Source organism: Balearica regulorum, chromosome 4, assembly GCF_011004875.1.
Source record: "Balearica regulorum gibbericeps isolate bBalReg1 chromosome 4, bBalReg1.pri, whole genome shotgun sequence".
Lineage (NCBI taxonomy): Eukaryota > Metazoa > Chordata > Aves > Gruiformes > Gruidae > Balearica > Balearica regulorum.
This window is the reverse complement of record NC_046187.1, coordinates 1,900,391-1,917,533: the sequence shown is the minus strand read 5'-3', so window position 1 is coordinate 1,917,533 and position 17,143 is coordinate 1,900,391. Positions and strand designations below refer to the sequence as shown.

The following is a 17,143-nucleotide window of genomic DNA, read 5'->3' as shown; positions in this document are numbered from 1 at the left end:
TACACCAGGACAGAACTACACCACCACCAAAAAAAAAGCATGGACTCGAGCCACACATGGACGCGGACAACTAACAGAACAGCAAAGTTCACCGCCTCGGTAGAAGGCCACAGACACGTAGAAAAGACTCATGTTCCCTGTTCACCAGAGTTAGCGTTCTAAAGGCAGGAGAAACGTTTAACAGCCACGCTCCACATACACTTCCTGAGCCAACAGATAATACGCTCATTTTTACAATGCTTAAAACACTAGCTGCTGATTCGCGTAATACTACCCTACAATACCACATAACAATCGTTAAAGGAGAACTTGCACAAATCCATTTGTATCAACCACCTCAAAACAAGAACAACAAAAGCCTAGGTTAATTTCCTGGCTTACCGTAAATACTATTTTAACTCCTTCAAAACCAAAGCAAGTGACAGCATTTTGAATCAAATCCTACACGCTCTGTCACATCACTGAGCTTTAAAGATCCGTGCAGAATTTGGTGCTCCACGCACGTGAATTGAAGACTTCCTGCAAGGAACGCAGACGCTAACGTGAAGCTAACTCCAAAACAGGGCTCCTAGGAAAGGATGACACACTTCATGTAGCACATGCACAACTGAATCCCCGCAAACTTAACAATTTTATAGACATTGGAACAGCTGAGGGAAGAGATGAGCAGAATCTGGAAGGCAATGAGAGGATACAGCAGACTTACTGGAAGTTTACTAGGAAAAAACCTGAAAGAGATATTGGAGGGAAACAGAAATTTTAAGTTTTGCTAGAAGAAAAAACAGTAATGGTTTGTTTAAGAGCTACAGATGAATTAAAAAAAAAAAAATTCAAATACTTCTCCCAAGAATAAAAACGCTAGCTGGCACTAGGGAAAGTGATGATCCTGCCTTGCTCTCCCAGAGTAAATACCTATGTGTATCCCACGTGTCCATCAAACTCGGCACGTCTTGTAGCCGGAAACGAGATGGCGAAGCTTGTTTTATTTTACGCATGCAACTGTACCTGCACAGTTGCTGCGGTGCCAAAAATGAGAATTTCAGATAGAAAACTCCCAAGTGCAGTTTTATACAGCTTGACATATATCAAGGATATTTCACCTCCAACTATGTGGAGGTGCCGAGTAACTACTTCTGAACACAAAACATCGTTACAGAAAAATAGAAAGAAAAAGGCAACTTACCTTGCCACCGATTTCTAACTTATGGATTATTCAGATAAACACAATAGTAGCTCTCCACTTATATTTTTGTTTCTATTCAGTGCCCAAAGTGCTCGATAATCTCTTCGAGATTCAGAACCTCCTCCTCAGAATCTCAATAAACAGGTAAGCTGCTCCCTCGGGCACGCGGCACAAAGTGCCATGTCTTTCGGCACCTGCAGTACAGAACGTGCGTGCTGTCCTGCAACAAGTGCAGACCCTTCGATTTATTTACTGCACAGTTGTTCTGAGCAGCCTTAAGAATCCTCTCCCATGTGATGCTTAAGAAAGGCTACAGATCTGAAATGGATTAGGATTACGGAAGAGGATTATGAATGAGAAATACAGTATGTTGGCCTCTCTCATCTTAAGAGTCACCTCTTACACACTTTCAAGTTGCCTTTTGCTAAATGCAAACTTCTGGAGGAAAAAGAATTAAAGGTTTCACCTGTTCCCTACACGAGGCTGAAAAATCTTTTGGGCTTTGTAGCAAGGGAATCTATACTGCGGAAATGAAAGGATGGAAGACGCCAGGGTAACGTATTTAACTTAGTTCCATTTAATTACTTAACAATTCTCAGTCATGAATCTGACCAGGCTTGAGAAAGCAGAAAAACTATTTTATTTCCCAGTCTCTAAAAAGCGGACACACCAAGCAGACAAAACCTCAAACAGAAGGACGATCCGCAAGCAATTCAAACAACTGCAAATGATCCTCCTTTTTTAAAAAGCAAACAAGATCCCACAATACACCCAAACCCTCCACAATCAATCAGCGCTAATTCTAATGTTTTCGGCATTGGTAAGATTATGTAATTTAAGGTATTAACAATGCTGTCTCTGTATTTCTAGCAAATTTCAATTCTTATGCAAAAGCAGCTCAACACATTTCGCAGGTTAAATCATCTAGTTTGTAAGATGTGTCACTTACCACTTGCTCAGCGTTTGTATTTTTAGCGTGTCATTAAACTAAGACCAGAAAGTTATATATCCTTCCAGTTAGCAAGAAAAAAAGTATTCAGGTTGGCATATAGGCTTTATATTGTTGGCAATCAGATGTCTGAACATTCATAAACAGATGAAATGCGAGGCTTTTTTAAGAAAATAATTTAAAAGAAAAAAAGCAAAATAAAATAAACTTCTTCAAATCGGGTTTCATTTCTTGTTTGAAACTCAGAAAACCCCACACTTCAATCACCTGCTCCGTGGCTGGGCCTGAGCAAGTTCTGAACCGCTGACAAGACATAAACAGGACAGGAACAGACAATCGTTTCCTGAATATTCACAAATACCAAATATTTATACACTCCAGACCTGTTTGTGCACATTCAAACAATTGCATTTCATTAAATTTATATACTACTGAGAATCTGGGCACACCACTGCCAAAGATAATCAGCCTAACAGCGCTGAGGTCAAGAAGAGTACGCAAAATTACACCTGTAAGGATCCTTTTGTCTTTACTTGTGGGTGGCTGTTACATAAAGAGAACCTGCTGGTATCAGGAGCCAGTGCCTGCCCTGTGAATTTAAGCAACATCATTCTGAAATCTCAAAGATACTGCGAGCCCTGTTATTTACAGCTTCCTCCCAGAACTCTTCTTTTTTTTTTTTTTTTTTCTTCAAATTTATCATTCTGGCATACCCAGCTAACGTCATTGTACAAACTGGGTCATGGCAAAGCTTGCACCGCATTTATCCAGGCAGAAGTAGAGGATGCAGGTAAGTAGGTTACGACACTTAGCCAGACTCAGCGCAAGGAGATAAAGGGCCCACATCTCCTGAAAGCTCTCTCGGGAACCGTTTGCATAACCGGTGCACAAATACTGCAGGCAACATTGTACACGGTGCTCTGACCTAAGGCTCTGATCATACTTTCTTCTCTCACCTCAAATTCTCACGGGCATTGGCAGGAATTTTGTCCTGTGAAGAACGGGACCTCTAAGCTTTATGGGAAGGTCTTGACTCTTCAAATCCTTGTGTATTTCTGGGGTGCTCCAAAGAAGTGCCTGAATTCAATATGCGATCACAGCACAACCTGACAAACACAAAAAAAACCCAAAACAACCCTCTGCACTATAGAAATTAGTTGTAAATGTTCTATTGGAGGCACCTTTCAAATATATAAAAGGAAAACCATCCTTTTTCTAACCTCGCTGCCATGCCATCAGAAGCCTCTCCCACCTTTTGGGGGGAAAAGCCTGTATTAGCACAGCTCCTGCTTTCTGATGAATAAAGCAGCAGAGGCTACAGGTATGCATGCAGTGTTCAAACCCTGGAGAAGCTTCCCGGAGAGGCGGCCGATGCCCCAAGCCTGGCAGTGTTTAAGAGGCATTTGGACGGTGCCCTTAACATGGTGTAGCTTTTGGGCAGCCCTGAAGGGCTCAGGCAGTTGGATTAGTGAAGTGTTGTCCTTCCAACTGAAATGTTCTCTTCTAATACTCTGAGTCACCTTTCATAAGTCTACTAAAAACAGCCGAAGAGCCTGTGCAGCAGAGAACCACCACTGAAAGGGAGAGACTGCCTGCAGTGGAATTCACGCTATGCAAAGTCACATTCCTTTGCACTGACCCAATAATTTTTGTGCTGAGGAAAGTCCCACAGAGCACGTCAGGACAGGATGGCCACACTGATGCGATTCAACAAAGACTTAAACTGTACCCCGACCTGTGGCGACTCCATTCTGCAATTATAATAGGGGTCTGCAAAGCTCTGTTTCATCTGCCCGCTCCCCCAGTCCTGTTCTCCCTGGGCATAGCATCTGACTCTTAAGAATAACACCACACGTCTTCATAAATCAAGCGAGCAGGTGCATATTTTTATTTAATTATATTCAGACCTACAGGCCACACAAAATATATTAAAATTTTTTTTTCTTAGTCAGCACATAAGTACATTCCAGTTGCCCAACTCTCTCCAAAACCAGTAAAAGCCCTTTTTAGCCATCAACATCTGCTATAATATCGATGCACTTACAATAAAATTGATCGTACTTCCATTACAGCTAATTAATATTATCATCTGCAAGGCTTCAAAGAATTAATCAGTCATTATTTCCTGAATTCTTCACATAATTAATAAGCCAAAACAACTCGACTGCTTGTAACAGTGATTTTAAAAGCATATGCCAGTCTTGGAAAGCTTCAGCTTTTCACTCATTTTGTCTGTTGAAATAAAAAAATAAATAGATAAATAAGAGAGCACAGGTTTGTATAGCACTAAGAAACAAACTCACTCTTCAGAATCTCTAAAAAAAAGGAAATTACTCTTGCTAAAATCAAGTGTCCAATATAACCACTACAAACATAACACTAATAGGAGGTTAAAAACCTATTCAAACCGGAATGCAGCCTCTGGTGCTCCTGGCAAGACCGCGCAACCAGAGTTTCTTGGAATAGAAATAAACATAATTTAACATTTTTCTCTGAACACCTTAAAGCTACCACGGGAGGCACCTTGTGAGTTCAAGCACTTTGACTTTTTCTGCTAGTTCACAAGACAAAACTCTCAGAGGATTCTCGTGTTCAGTCGCCTGCGAACAGCTGTCACAAATGAAGCTCGAACTTGGTTGGTGCCCAGTGCACCGACCCCTCCCGCTGGGAATCAGTTCGCTCTGGCGGGGCTTCCTCTCATAGTCAACCACCCGCAGACCTGTGAAACGTATCGCGGTAGTGGGACCGGTAAAAATAATAGCTGAAACGATCACAGAGGGAACCTCTACCTTTAAGGCTCAACAACACACTCCCCCTCCTCTCTGATAAAGCACTTTTCCTAAGATAACCTCCAAGGGTTTTGCCTAGAAAGTCAATACTTAACTCTCTCTCTAAAACAACACGGGAAGGTATTTACCCAAGGTCGATAAGCAAACCAAGGGGAGGATCAGGAATTCAGACTAGGTCACCCGGGTGCCACTGCAGTGCTTTGTCCCTCAGTGACTCTTCAGCCAAAACTCTTACTCTAGTCCAAGTAGCTAGGAGTACCAGCATGCTACTTACACCTCTTCACTTCACAGTTCTGATCCATGTCTGGTACTTATCTGGAAGCGCAGCGCTCATTACTGTCGTATACACGGTGTTACTGGCAGGGAAAGAGGAAAAGAGTGAGTGACATTCCACAAGCAAGAAGATTAATTTCCAAAACTAGCAAAGCAGCAGAACAAATTTAAGCGGATACAAACCTTCCGCTTTGGGGTACAGAAGGGTTAGAAAAAGTGGGAAAGAGACTGATAAAAATAAAGGCTGCTGGCATCGATTTTTACTATTTTTCCCCCACTTAGTCCAGCAAAGGAACTGTACTTCAACATCCATTTCATCACTGTATTAAAAAATCAGTACTGTTAATCTTAGCGGTCACACCGATACAATCTTCTTTCCAAATTTCCTCACATTTGTAAGATAGAGGAGAAGTTCTGATCCAGAGAACACGCTGACCTCCATATAAAAGTAAAACAAAACAGGATAAGCTGCAAAGGTGCAGTTTGCAGAACAACGCAGAACAATAATGGTATACTGAAATAAATCTCTCTCAAAAACCCCGAAAATGGTACCTAAAAGCTATGTCCCCATTTACTATTTTTTTCCTTTTTACACATCAAGCAGAGCTACATCCGAAACCCCAGAGAAAGCCATTTGCAGCCTTAACACAAATCCAAAGGTTTCAAAAGTGAAAGGCACAAATGACTGGGCAGAAAGTCCAGCTGCTCCTCTAAGCAGTCATTTGTTTCACTGCTATGCAGGAACTTCCCAGTTCGTTAACCAGACCGAGCCTAACAAAGTGTAGTTTCTTGGCTAGAGCGGCCGACAAAAGAGGAAGAGCGCCGTGGAAGTGAAAGCACAGCGCCCCGTGCGCAAGCAGGAATCAAAGGTGGGAAACCGCAAGATATTCAGACGGATGCATAGGGAAATCCAAAGGAAGTTTGTGATTGACTTAAGTGGCTGAGGCATGGCGGGAGGCACTGATTAACAGCTCTGAATCTAATACTTACTTGTTTAAGACTGGCTTCACTGACAACACCTGTACAGAAAGTTTGAAGAGTTGACATTTTGATAAATGAAGAAGGAATTAAAAGGCTACTTAGAAACAGTAGGATGGAACTTATGCAAAGGAATAACGCAAAGTCCAGGATTTCCAAAGTCCTGTTTTATTTTTGTTTGGTGGGGTTTTCTTTAAACATCAGACCATTTTACAAAAATATTTTTTAGAAGTGCTCTGAAATACGCAGGATTTAAGTTCTCCAAACTAACCGGTAAATATCACTCATGTCTAACACTTTATCCGCCCGCTGTAATATTTATCATTGTGCTTGAAATAAGGAACAGCACAAAGATGATGGTGATGGGATTCACCTCTTGCACTTTCCACTTGAACTGCAGACTATTACGAAACACCTACGCGAGGGAATTCAGAAACATTTTAACAAATTTATCAGTCTTAAACGCTGCAGACGTGGTTGTGCAGTACGCGTTTTCCACCACGCTTTCCTTGCTCAGCTTTTAAATCCCTGACAAAAGCGCAACCGCACTTTTTCTTTGAAAAAGTCAAAGTCACAATGCAGAAGTTAAAATAAATACCTTAAAGAGCGTATCAAAATTGATGTTCTGCTGTCCGGTAGCATTGAGAGCTTTGATGGCTGGAGTTCTGCAGGAAAACAACACAGTATCGTTAAACACGCTTTAGTGTTCCAAAGGCCACAAAGCACCAACGTGAAAAATTTCTCACTAAATGCCTTTACATTGAAATGCTTGCTTTGGCCTAATATAATCCAGAGTTCTGTCCAGATTCTGACTGAATCTGGTCTCACATTGCTGAAGCTACTCTATTACTACAGCACTGACTACAGACCAACAGGCAATCTGCCACAGCTTTTTACATACTACACAGCCTAAAGATTGCACGATGTCTGCGAGCGCCTTCCTGGTGCCATCAAATACTTTTTCACTCTGAATCTAAATCCTTTAAACTTTTACTCATCTTTGCTTTATGAAGAAGTTTTGGTACATGCCTTATCCTCGCAATTTCTCATCTTTTATGCCACTCAATGCCAGAGACTACCCTCTGGCAAACGTGAATATTCCTCCTTACCGTACCTGTTCCCTTTTGAGTAGCATTACAGAAACTGAACAAGCTGCCTGCTCAACGAGCTAACACCTGCTCAGAGAAGAAAACACCCAAGTCTCTAGGCTTTTTCAAAATAAAAGTGTTATCTCACCCAGAGCTGCAAACTAAGTTTACCTTCGATCATCACAAGGAGGAGGAGTAGTCCAATGGTCGTAATTTGTCTCCACACGAAACCACCTATAACACAACACACAAACATAAAAGCAAACAAAGGCAAATCAGCAGGTAACTAATAAAAGCCGAGAATCAGTATCTCTGCATCGCCTAAAGGAACAAAACTCCCTCAAAAGCCTCTTTCCCATGTCTCTCGCCAGCCCAAAGCATCCTATGTTGAAACACATGGCGGTCTTTACCATAAACTACTGAACGCAAATTAAAAAGGAGCGACCTCTGAACGTCAGCGACAAAACTGCTACTGACTACAATAAAAGCAAGATCAGACCTTTAAAGAGATGATCAGAGACAAGATTACGGGTGTGCGTACGGTGCAGCCCGCAGCATTCAGCCTGGAGTACGGGAAGCCAACAGGCCACGTAGCTGTTGCCAAGCCAGTATTTACTGGCTGACTGTAGGCAGTAAGTGCCGTTTTTCACCGCAGGGCAACTATTTAGGATCTCCTTCCTATATTAAGCCGCTGATTTCACAAAATTGACAGGAAGTTATTTTTGAGCCTTCAACCCTTCTACCACATTGGATCAAAACTAATTTGGACGTGCTGAATTGACTGGTGCAATACTTGGCAGACAGACAAGGAAAAGCCCTCGAAAGCCTTGTCTCTTTTGGAATCTGGCTAAAAAATAAACGCATACAGATGCTTTTTCCACCCTTGATGCTCTGGACTGCCCTAACCTGACAAGGTGGTGTGATTCCTTCTCCACGAGAAGGGACTGGGCTTCCTTTCGCAGGCTTTCAAGCTTTCCCTGTCCAGCTGTAAGCACTAGCAAGACATGAGCCCGAGTCGCTCAAGAAAGTTGTGTCACTAACCCCGCCTATCACTCCGGAGAGAATAGGAAAAAAACAAAATAAACCTTTTTTTTTCCTACTTACGCTCCACTTAAAGGATCGAGAGGCCAGAGATCTGCTGGCCCTCTTCTATTCCTCGTTATGACCATGCCTTCTTTGGGCGATACACCTCCTACAATATAGTAAACTTCAGCAATGATGGGAATGCCCGCTAGTCTGAGAACAGCTGACTGAAAGTCCTCTGCTCTGCTCAGGGTCTAATGCAAAAAGGAGATCACAGTGAAATAAGATCACAGAGCACAGTCAAGCACAAAAACGAGCACTGGAACATCTTAAAAAGAAGAAAAGGTTCAGCTTCTATGAAAATGGCAATTGACTATAAAGGGCTACTTGAAAATATTTCTCTGAAAATAGTTTTCCAAACTGACTCGCGTATCAACATGAAATGCACGTGACTAGTAAATGAACTCATTAATCCCAGCTTTGCAAATATTCAAAGAAAACAGTAAATGTGCATACACGTATACACACACATATACGTACACATATGTATACGGTCAAAAGTGAAAAAAGCCGAAACATCTGCCATTCAAAAGACAGAGGCACGTCCATACTCTGCAAATTCCATCCTCAACAAAGTCTTTCAATGTGAACAACGGGATAGAGGAAAGCGGATGAAAGGGGCGAAAAAAACCCCACTCCACGTCTTTGTCTCACCAGTGGTTTAAGAGGACTTAGGTAACAGTGGTGAATAAGGCAGAGGCCTTGCTTTAAGTGAGGTGAGACTAATTCATGACTCTGAGAAGCAGCAGACCTGTTTTATCTTAGTAGCGGCCTAACACAATATTCATAAAATGTCCCATACAAAATACCGGTCTAACTCCTGCCGCTCCCCAGGGAGCTCTGCAATTTTAACACGGTAACACATCAAATGTAACGTCAAATAACCACTGGCTCAGGTACTAAGCAGCTAAGAGTGCAGGTGCCTCAATTTGTTCAATTACAAATCACAGCTACCTGAAATACTCCCTAGGAAGGGAGTCTTTGCACAGCTTCTCAAAGACTTGTGGCATCAAGTGGAGACTGTCCCCCTGAAGGACTGGAATTGCCTCTCATCACATCGCTGACGATTTGGGGACAATACCTATTCCCTCTTATGAAATGCATTTACTTAGCAATTTTCTGTGAAACTAAGAGTTGGAACATCAAATTTACCAAGACTTTATAAATACTAATGACATCGCTGTGAAATATGAGAAAATAACTCGGCACACTTACGTCTCGGACAAGCCAGCTGACGGGGTAATTCCGATTCAGAAAAGCAGCTATTGCATTTTCCCACCACCTACCACCCTCTGGAAAAAAAAAAAAAAAGAAAATTGCTACACACGTGTGTTACGTACACTCTGTGAAATCTATCCTCCTGCCTTCCTTTATTTTCTGTGTCTCGTCTCTAGCCCTGCCACCTTTCCCTCCACTGCATTACAAAAGAGCGGTGCAATAAATTGTTTAATTCTCTAATTATACTGCTATCATAAAACCATCAAATTTAGGCAGCATATACCGAAGTGACAGAGCACGCACCACCTGAAAGCAGTCGGAGCCTCTGTACCACCTTGAGCATCTAGAACGCTGAATGCTGATAGCGCTCCTGTTCTTCTGTATCTCTTTACTGATGTATCTATATATAAAATACGCAGCATGTGCTGCACAACCAGGCTATCGTGCCCTGGCGAGCCCTCATTTTACAAAATTTGTCTTTCCAATGCTCAATTTTCTATATCATTACATTTGGATATTGAACTACCACAGAAAGCTAAATCCTCAGTGAAACAGGGCAGCTACGTATCAGCATAAAATGGCAACGTTTCAGGAGAGGGGCTAACAAAGAGCGTAACTTCCAGGTGAAACTACAGGTGAAATATAAATAGACAACATAATCCCAACTGAAGTTCAACCAGGGCAGCTGGATTAACACCCTGCCTTGCAGAAAGCATCTCAGACCTGTAGTGACAGGAGTAATCGTTATCTTAGCTTTTTGGTGTCTTCTGAAAGGTACAATATTCCTGTGACCAGTACCATAAAAGGGTGCCATAAAAAGGTAGGGGGCCCGAGGTACAGCGGAAAATAAAGACAGCATTCAGCACTGTACAGAAAATACAGAGTCTCTCACAACTTGCCAGTGCTAGCTATTTCAATCAAAAACTATCACGTTCCTTTCAGTATTGATAACTTGGGAGCTGCTCCCTTTTTAAACAGATTTTATTCACAGCTGAATGATAAGCAAGGAGGAGTCAAAGATGACTGCAACATGGGCTAGCACCTTGTAACACACATTTCCAAAAGGACTGCAGGTCTCTTCATTTGATATAGTGGTCTGCATTCGCCAGCTGAAATATTAGCATGAATCACCTCATTATTCATCTTACCAAAATATTACAAAAACAGGAAGAATTGCACAGAAATCATGAAATGGCTAAAAAAAGAGGTAGCAACGGTGTTTCTATGTTACTGGAGAAAATGAGGAAACTAAGAAAAGCAGAAGGTCAAGTTTATAATTATTCATATGCCACAATTAGAAAAAGCCAGCAGAAACAAGATGCTTGTCACTTGATAGACTTTCACCCTAATTTAGAGTCATCCCCCTTTCCAGCTATAGTTCACATGCTCGTTTCCCTAAATTTTTAGTTCAGTTGTACAGTGACAAATAAAGCAGCACGCAGTCAGCAACAACTATTTACAGGAGCACAGCACGCGTGGAGTGAGTTACTACTGTCTGTAGGTAACAAGCGACTGAAGTCAAGGTACACAGGTGGATGGCAGCACATCACCTGCCGACTGACAAGAGGGGCCCATCACGCACCGAGGTGTGCGGTATTTGACGCCTCTATCGCAATCAGGGGAACAGAATGGGGTTGTGCACGGACGAAACCACCTCACCGTTCGCACGATCTTCTAAATCAAGCCTTTTGCAAAGACAAACTTCAGACTTTATTTCCAAGCTGATGTTGTTATGAACTAAAAGCGGTTTGCATCTCTCAGCATCAGCCCAGGACACTCCAGTTTTGAAAGGACTAAGTAATTACACTGGCATCAGAAGCAGGCTCTTAAAAATATATGCGTGTAAACTATAGAAACAATCTAGTAAATGCAACAAGGCAGTATTAACAAAGGAAACCGGAATCACAAGGTGCACGTGCTCCACAGGAGAATCCCTACTCGGAGAGAGAATGAATACATATAGAATATACACAGTCAATAGTGTTTGCATAACATCTAAGAAAATTTCCCAAAACCAAAAGATTGTCTAATTAAAAGAAAAGAATACAAAGAAAAAACGCTTACCACATTCACAAGTGAAAAATCAACATTGGGTTTAGGTGTTGGTTTTAACTCAATTGTTTCCAGTTCTAACAAACAGCTAATGAAGAACAGCAAAAAGCGTCTGCTTTTAAAAAAGGAAAGAAAAAGAGGGAGGAAGGGATGGAAGAGCCAAACCCAAGCTCTGAAATGGACATAACTATCAATATCTGTGAAACGGAAGCACAGATGGACAAGGCAGGGACCCTTCCTCTGCCTTCCTGACTGTTCCAGTCCCTTCCACCATCAAGTTTTAGTTCTCAGTAGTGACATTTCTCAACTTTCCTCTACTGCGGGATCTTTCCTCAGGTGCTTTTCCAGGACCTCCACGCATTCTCTCAAGGCCTGCTGCCTTTCCCCAAGATCTCTCAGTCTTACGCTGCTTTTCCCATCCGCTCTTTCAAGCTGCCATATGGTGACATAGAAATATGGAATGCAGAGGAAGGACAGAGAAGTAGGAAAGCAGCCATTTATTTGCTATACACAACCGCATCTCTTTCCCTCAACCCCTACTCTGTTGTCTCCAATTGTGCCTCTTGAACAGACCACGTTAATTTGTGTTTTACGGCTTTCCCTAAGGTCCTCTGTCTCTGACACTCTTCAAGCTCAGATGACACTGTGCTGACACACAAATACCTCTCTCCTATGCAGCAGCCAAGAAGTGGCAGTAGGCGTGCTTTCACTCCCGGAGGGCAAAAGAAGTCGTTCAATTTCAGCTCCTTCCTGGCAACCTTAATTGTATTTTTCCCTCTAGGAGAATATAAGAGAAGGGCCAGAGCAGGCAACAATCAACTAAAACAGCGTACATAGCGCCAAGCGCGGAAGGCGGATTTATATTACCTCGTTCATCACCGGAGATTGTGAACTTGTGCGGACTTTGTCCAGTCCATAAGCCTACGTAACCAAGAAACGTGGTGCCTTGATACGCTATCTGAAACCAGGAAACACGCAGTATTTTAGCATTCTGGAACAGAGCGCTACTTAAAATACAGGCAACATTCTCAAGCAGCACCCTGTACTTTTTTCTGTGACTTTCATACATAAGTTGCTATACACCACTTTGCCTTAAGTTACAGTAAAACTTGCAAAATAAATCATAACAAAAAACCTCTGAGGACCAATATTCACTCCATTTCATGGGTTAACCATCACCAACTGCTACAAAAAAAAAAAAAAAAACCAAGAAGTTCTCCACATGCAAAACGGAGTAATGAATGTTAAGAAAATCCCATTAACGAGGACTGCACTAGCAACTAGTTGGTTTTTGGAAACTTTCATCTAACACACACACCCCCCGGTCACAAAATTTAACAAGGGCTTAGAAAAAAAAAAAAGCCTTAAAATCAGTTCCTGCCAAAATGGATCTCTCTTGTATATTCTGTAGTATTTCTTTTCTTTTTTAATATCTCAACATCTCCTTCTTTCATCATCTCCTTCCAAATAACGATCTTGAGATACTAGATTATGCTGTTCTATTGTTCCAGTTCCTCACCACAAACTGCATGTCCAGAAGCCAAAGTAAACCATCGTTCATCCCGCATTCGTGGAGAGAGTGACTGTGGCGCTCTATAATCCAGTAAAACTTGGGATGGAAACCAGATTCCTACATTAAATCCCACCACCTACGGCAGCTGTATGACCGGACCCCGTTCCTTCCCGGAATACCACCCAGCCACGTCAACCCCAGATCATACCTGCCCGCTTTTTATAAACCGCACGTCAATTGTAATCTTGCTTAATATATCGACAAAACCGTAATCCAGGTTCCGACCGTGGTAAATGTTTCCTTTGTCATCCTGAGCGACAATACTAGTACAGAACCTTCAAAAATAAAAAGGACAAAGAATGATTTCACTGTTACAGTCTATTGAACTAGCTCAACGTTTCCAAAGGAGTAACTCAGTTTATTTTCTGCAAAGCATTTTACTAACGTAAGCATACAAATAGGAGTTTGCATTGTATCATTAACATTTATGCTTCCCAACCTGAGAGAACGGTCTATCCTATGCTTTCTGATACAATTTCTTACAGGTTTAAACTTCAAATTGGGACCAAAAAAAATAAAATGGTTTGACCGAAGCTCTGCCTAGCTATACAGCACTACAATGTCCTATATGACTTACGCTCGATATCCATAAGGGAAAGTCCTTTCCCGCAGAGTCTAACATGGGAAACTGAACGATACTTATCGGCTCCCACCTGGCTCAAAACTAAAAAGCCGCACCACTGTCCGCATCAGGACAGATATCACAGACCAGGTAGGAAGCAGCATCTCCACTTGGGACAAAATTAATTACTACATTCTACTACTTGTCTAAATCGAGATGAAAAGCTGACATCTAAAAACATCCACAAAGTATCAGTCTGAAACTTCCTGGATTTCATTTTGACAGTTATAAACGCGGTCCGAACTGAAACAAGATAATCTATATTTTTAATCATAACTAGATAAAAAGTTCAAACAAAGTCCCATCAAGCGTAAAACATTAGTTGTCATTAAAGTGTCAGTTGTTTCACTAAGTCTAACTTCTTCTCTAGAACAGGAAGTGTGCTGAAACTGTTTTTTTAATAAGTTTCAGTTTCATCGAAACAGGCTTTTTTATAAAGTATATTGAATTAGCAGGGAATTAAAAATTTATTTTCTCTGGAGTTATGAGTCTGCCATTCCAGTGATGCATAGCACTGTTTCCAAATTCTAAAGGTAAAAAATTTTGCAGACAAGTAGCTTGTTCCCAGTTGATGTTTTTTCTTTAGTATCATAACAGCTAAGAAAATTAAAATTTCACAGGCCTTACCAGGACTAAGAACGATAAGCGTCCTCTGTGAAATACTAAGAAAGGTAGTGTTTAAATTACTGTCTTATCTGATATTAATCCTTATTAAAAAAAATAAATCGCTTTAACAGAATACCACGCATAATGAAAATTAATAATCAAAATGCGTACAAGTGGCTGTAAGCACCTATTTTTTATTAAAACCTACACAGAGAAGATTTTTAGGTCCTTCACAGACAACACCAAGTGTTTATTATTCTCCTGCACATGCTTCTAGGGAAAAAACAAACAAACAAACAAACAATGAAACTGAGGGATTTCTCCACTGAGGTTTTGTTTGCTGTCATAAAGATCCTACATCCACTTCCCATTGTGCAAATCAAAAAATTACATTATCCAGCCATTGTGAATGTTCATCCAGAAAATGGTTTGGAAGCAAATTTATCTCAGATGAATGGTTAAAATAATTAAGATGGCAACTAATTCTTCTACTTTCCTTTTTGGTGAAATACGACAATTTAAACAACAAGAGTACCTTACGTGATCTTCAAAGATAAATGAACGTAAATACTTTGAATAGACGGCCCTTCCTCGTTAGCAGAAATATTTTTCATGCTTGTATACATTTATACAGATATGTACACACAAAAATGTTACAACTACGCGTTATCTTTATTGACAAATAAAAATACTGCCCTGCATTTCTCGTTCAATTCAGGAGACAACCTAAGGAGAATGAAACCTTCCAGATGAACTTACGGAACAGCACGAGAACGAACCGTGCAAATCAGTCGCCGCATGTCTTCACCTGCCTTTTACGGGCGTTGTCCCATGCTGAACTAAAGTGAAACTCTACATCCGTTTCTACCAGATTCTGTAAGTACCAGACACTTACGCGGTAGATTCGTAGGCAAAGTTAAGCAGAACTCCATCTCCAAGACTTATTCCCAGTGCTTTGCAAAGTCCCAGGATTTCCCCCACAAAGGGTTGCGGCATAAGGAACTCCAATTCCGCTGCTATCGGCCGAATAACTTCGTGGACCCATTTGGGTACGCTTTCACTGCAAATATAATCAAGGCATTAGCTGAGAAAGAGACAAAGACATTTGCACTTATGCCTGGCAGTCAGATACTCAAGGATCCTGCCGCTGCTCTGATCAGCCCGTCCCCGTTGATGTCGACCAGGCATTAGCAGCCTCTCCCGCGCTGGATCGGACATCCCAGCATCCCGCGCCGAACCGCACTGGCTTCCGCACCTCCCCAAAGAAGCTCGCGCAACTTGAGCAAAACTTTGCACAGGCTTCCTACTTGTGAGATTTTTATTTTTTGTTTTTAACTCCTACCGAGGATCTCCCCAGTCCGTCCTCTGACAGGTTCCTAAGCGTAGGCATACTGGGGTAGTACTGGGTTAACGCTCTAAAAACCCCTGAACGTTTGAGTTCACGGAAGGCCAGCAGCCGTGCAGCATCACTTCGCCCTCTGCCTTCGGGCCCCGCAGCAGCGGGTCTAGCAGGGGACGACAAGAGCTCCACGGGGCTGGGGAGAAGGGAAAAGCGGGCCCTGGCCCGGTCCCGGCACGGCCGCGGGAGGAGCGGCGGGGACCGGGGCTGCCCCTCACGCCGCTCTGCCGAGGAGGAAGGGCTGTACAGCGGGAGCGGCCCCAGCCGTTTCACACGCAACCCCACCGCCGGGCTGCCCCGTCCCGCCGCCCCACACTCACTCGATGATCCGTGCGACGGCGGCGCGCAGGAAGGCGGGATCGAAGTGCCGCAGCACCGGCAGCCACCGCTCCTCGGCGGGGCTGTCCAGGCTCACGTTGCACAGCAGCGGGGCGGCCGCGGGGCGAGCCGGGGCCGCCGCTACGGCCGCGCACAACAGCCCCAGCAGCCCCCACAGCCGGCACCCCCGCGCCGCTGCCGGCCCCATGGCGCTGCCGAGCAGCCCGGTTCGGGGCGGGCACCGCGGCGTCCCCGCGGCGGCAGGGCCGGCCCAAGGAGAAGGGCCGCCGCGAGCGGGGACCGCCCTCCTCCGCGCGCACGCCCCGAGGCGTAACGGCCGTCCGCGCGGCGCCTAACGGTCGTCCGCCGCGTGCCGCGGGGGAAGGACGTCTCATCGCCTCAGAGAAAGCCAGCGGCAGCGCCCCGTGCGCACCGCCCTCCCGCCATCGGGAACGGGCCCCCGCTCCCACCGCCACAGCCGCGCAGCACGGCCCCGCCCGCCCGGCCCACGCCCGGCTGTCAGCCCCCAGGTAGGAGATGCCGGACAGAGCGATACAAATACAACGGAAAAGGAAGGGAGGAAAGCTGGGGGTAATACCTATGTTCCACGCCTCCTCTGTTGTGGATAATCGTACAGAAAAAGCTATCACATACTCCCCTTTTTGTCAAGCCACACACTTGACCTTCTGAGGCAGAGCACTAAAGCTTAAAGCTCTAAAAGCTTATTTTGCTTCAGGAAGCAACACGTGACCACAAAACAAATACACAAACCAAACCAAAAATATAAAACTAACTGAATAAAAGTGCCTGTTCAACATAAACAGAGCTAACCTAAGTGAATTCGCCTGTGGGATACAGACATGAAGCTGGTTTCATAAGAAGCAAGGAAAAAAATGCACTAAACACTTTTCCATTATACCATGCATGCGGCACCTGTTTGTCCCTGCCCAGGAAATCCATTTCAAACAGAATTTGACAAGGGTGATCTAACTAACCTCCCTTGAGTTTCCAT

General features: G+C 43.3%; 1 protein-coding gene across 2 annotated transcripts; it reads right to left on the bottom strand.

Annotated features, from left to right (window-relative positions):
* Positions 1-3,997: 3,997 nt before the first annotated feature.
* NAAA (N-acylethanolamine acid amidase) lies at positions 3,998-16,524 on the bottom strand. Of its 2 annotated transcripts, XM_075750879.1 has the most exons (11): positions 16,134-16,520; positions 15,310-15,474; positions 13,335-13,461; positions 12,481-12,571; positions 9,559-9,635; positions 8,365-8,537; positions 7,432-7,494; positions 6,771-6,837; positions 6,185-6,213; positions 5,196-5,277; positions 3,998-4,364 (listed from the first exon to the last, which is right to left on the bottom strand). In XM_075750879.1, exons 1-10 carry the CDS (start codon positions 16,337-16,339, stop codon positions 5,202-5,204), a joined length of 1,074 nt encoding a protein of 357 aa, XP_075606994.1. In that variant the 5' UTR covers positions 16,340-16,520; the 3' UTR covers positions 3,998-4,364; positions 5,196-5,201. The 2 variants fall into 2 exon arrangements, 1 of the variants encoding a protein (XP_075606994.1); XR_012835127.1 differs by lacking the exon at positions 6,185-6,213 and having other exon boundaries at positions 16,134-16,524.
* Positions 16,525-17,143: the final 619 nt, after the last annotated feature.

Coding starts and splice junctions, on each gene's coding strand:
- NAAA (XM_075750879.1), bottom strand. CDS start 16,339: ATGGGGCCGGCAGCGGCGCGGGGGTGCCGGCTGTGGGGGCTGCTGGGG. Junction 13,462..15,309: donor TTTGCCTACGAATCTACCGC/GTAAGTGTCTGG, acceptor TTATTTTTGAAG/GTTCTGTACTAGTATTGTCG. Junction 7,495..8,364: donor CTCGATCCTTTAAGTGGAGC/GTAAGTAGGAAA, acceptor GTTGTGTTATAG/GTGGTTTCGTGTGGAGACAA.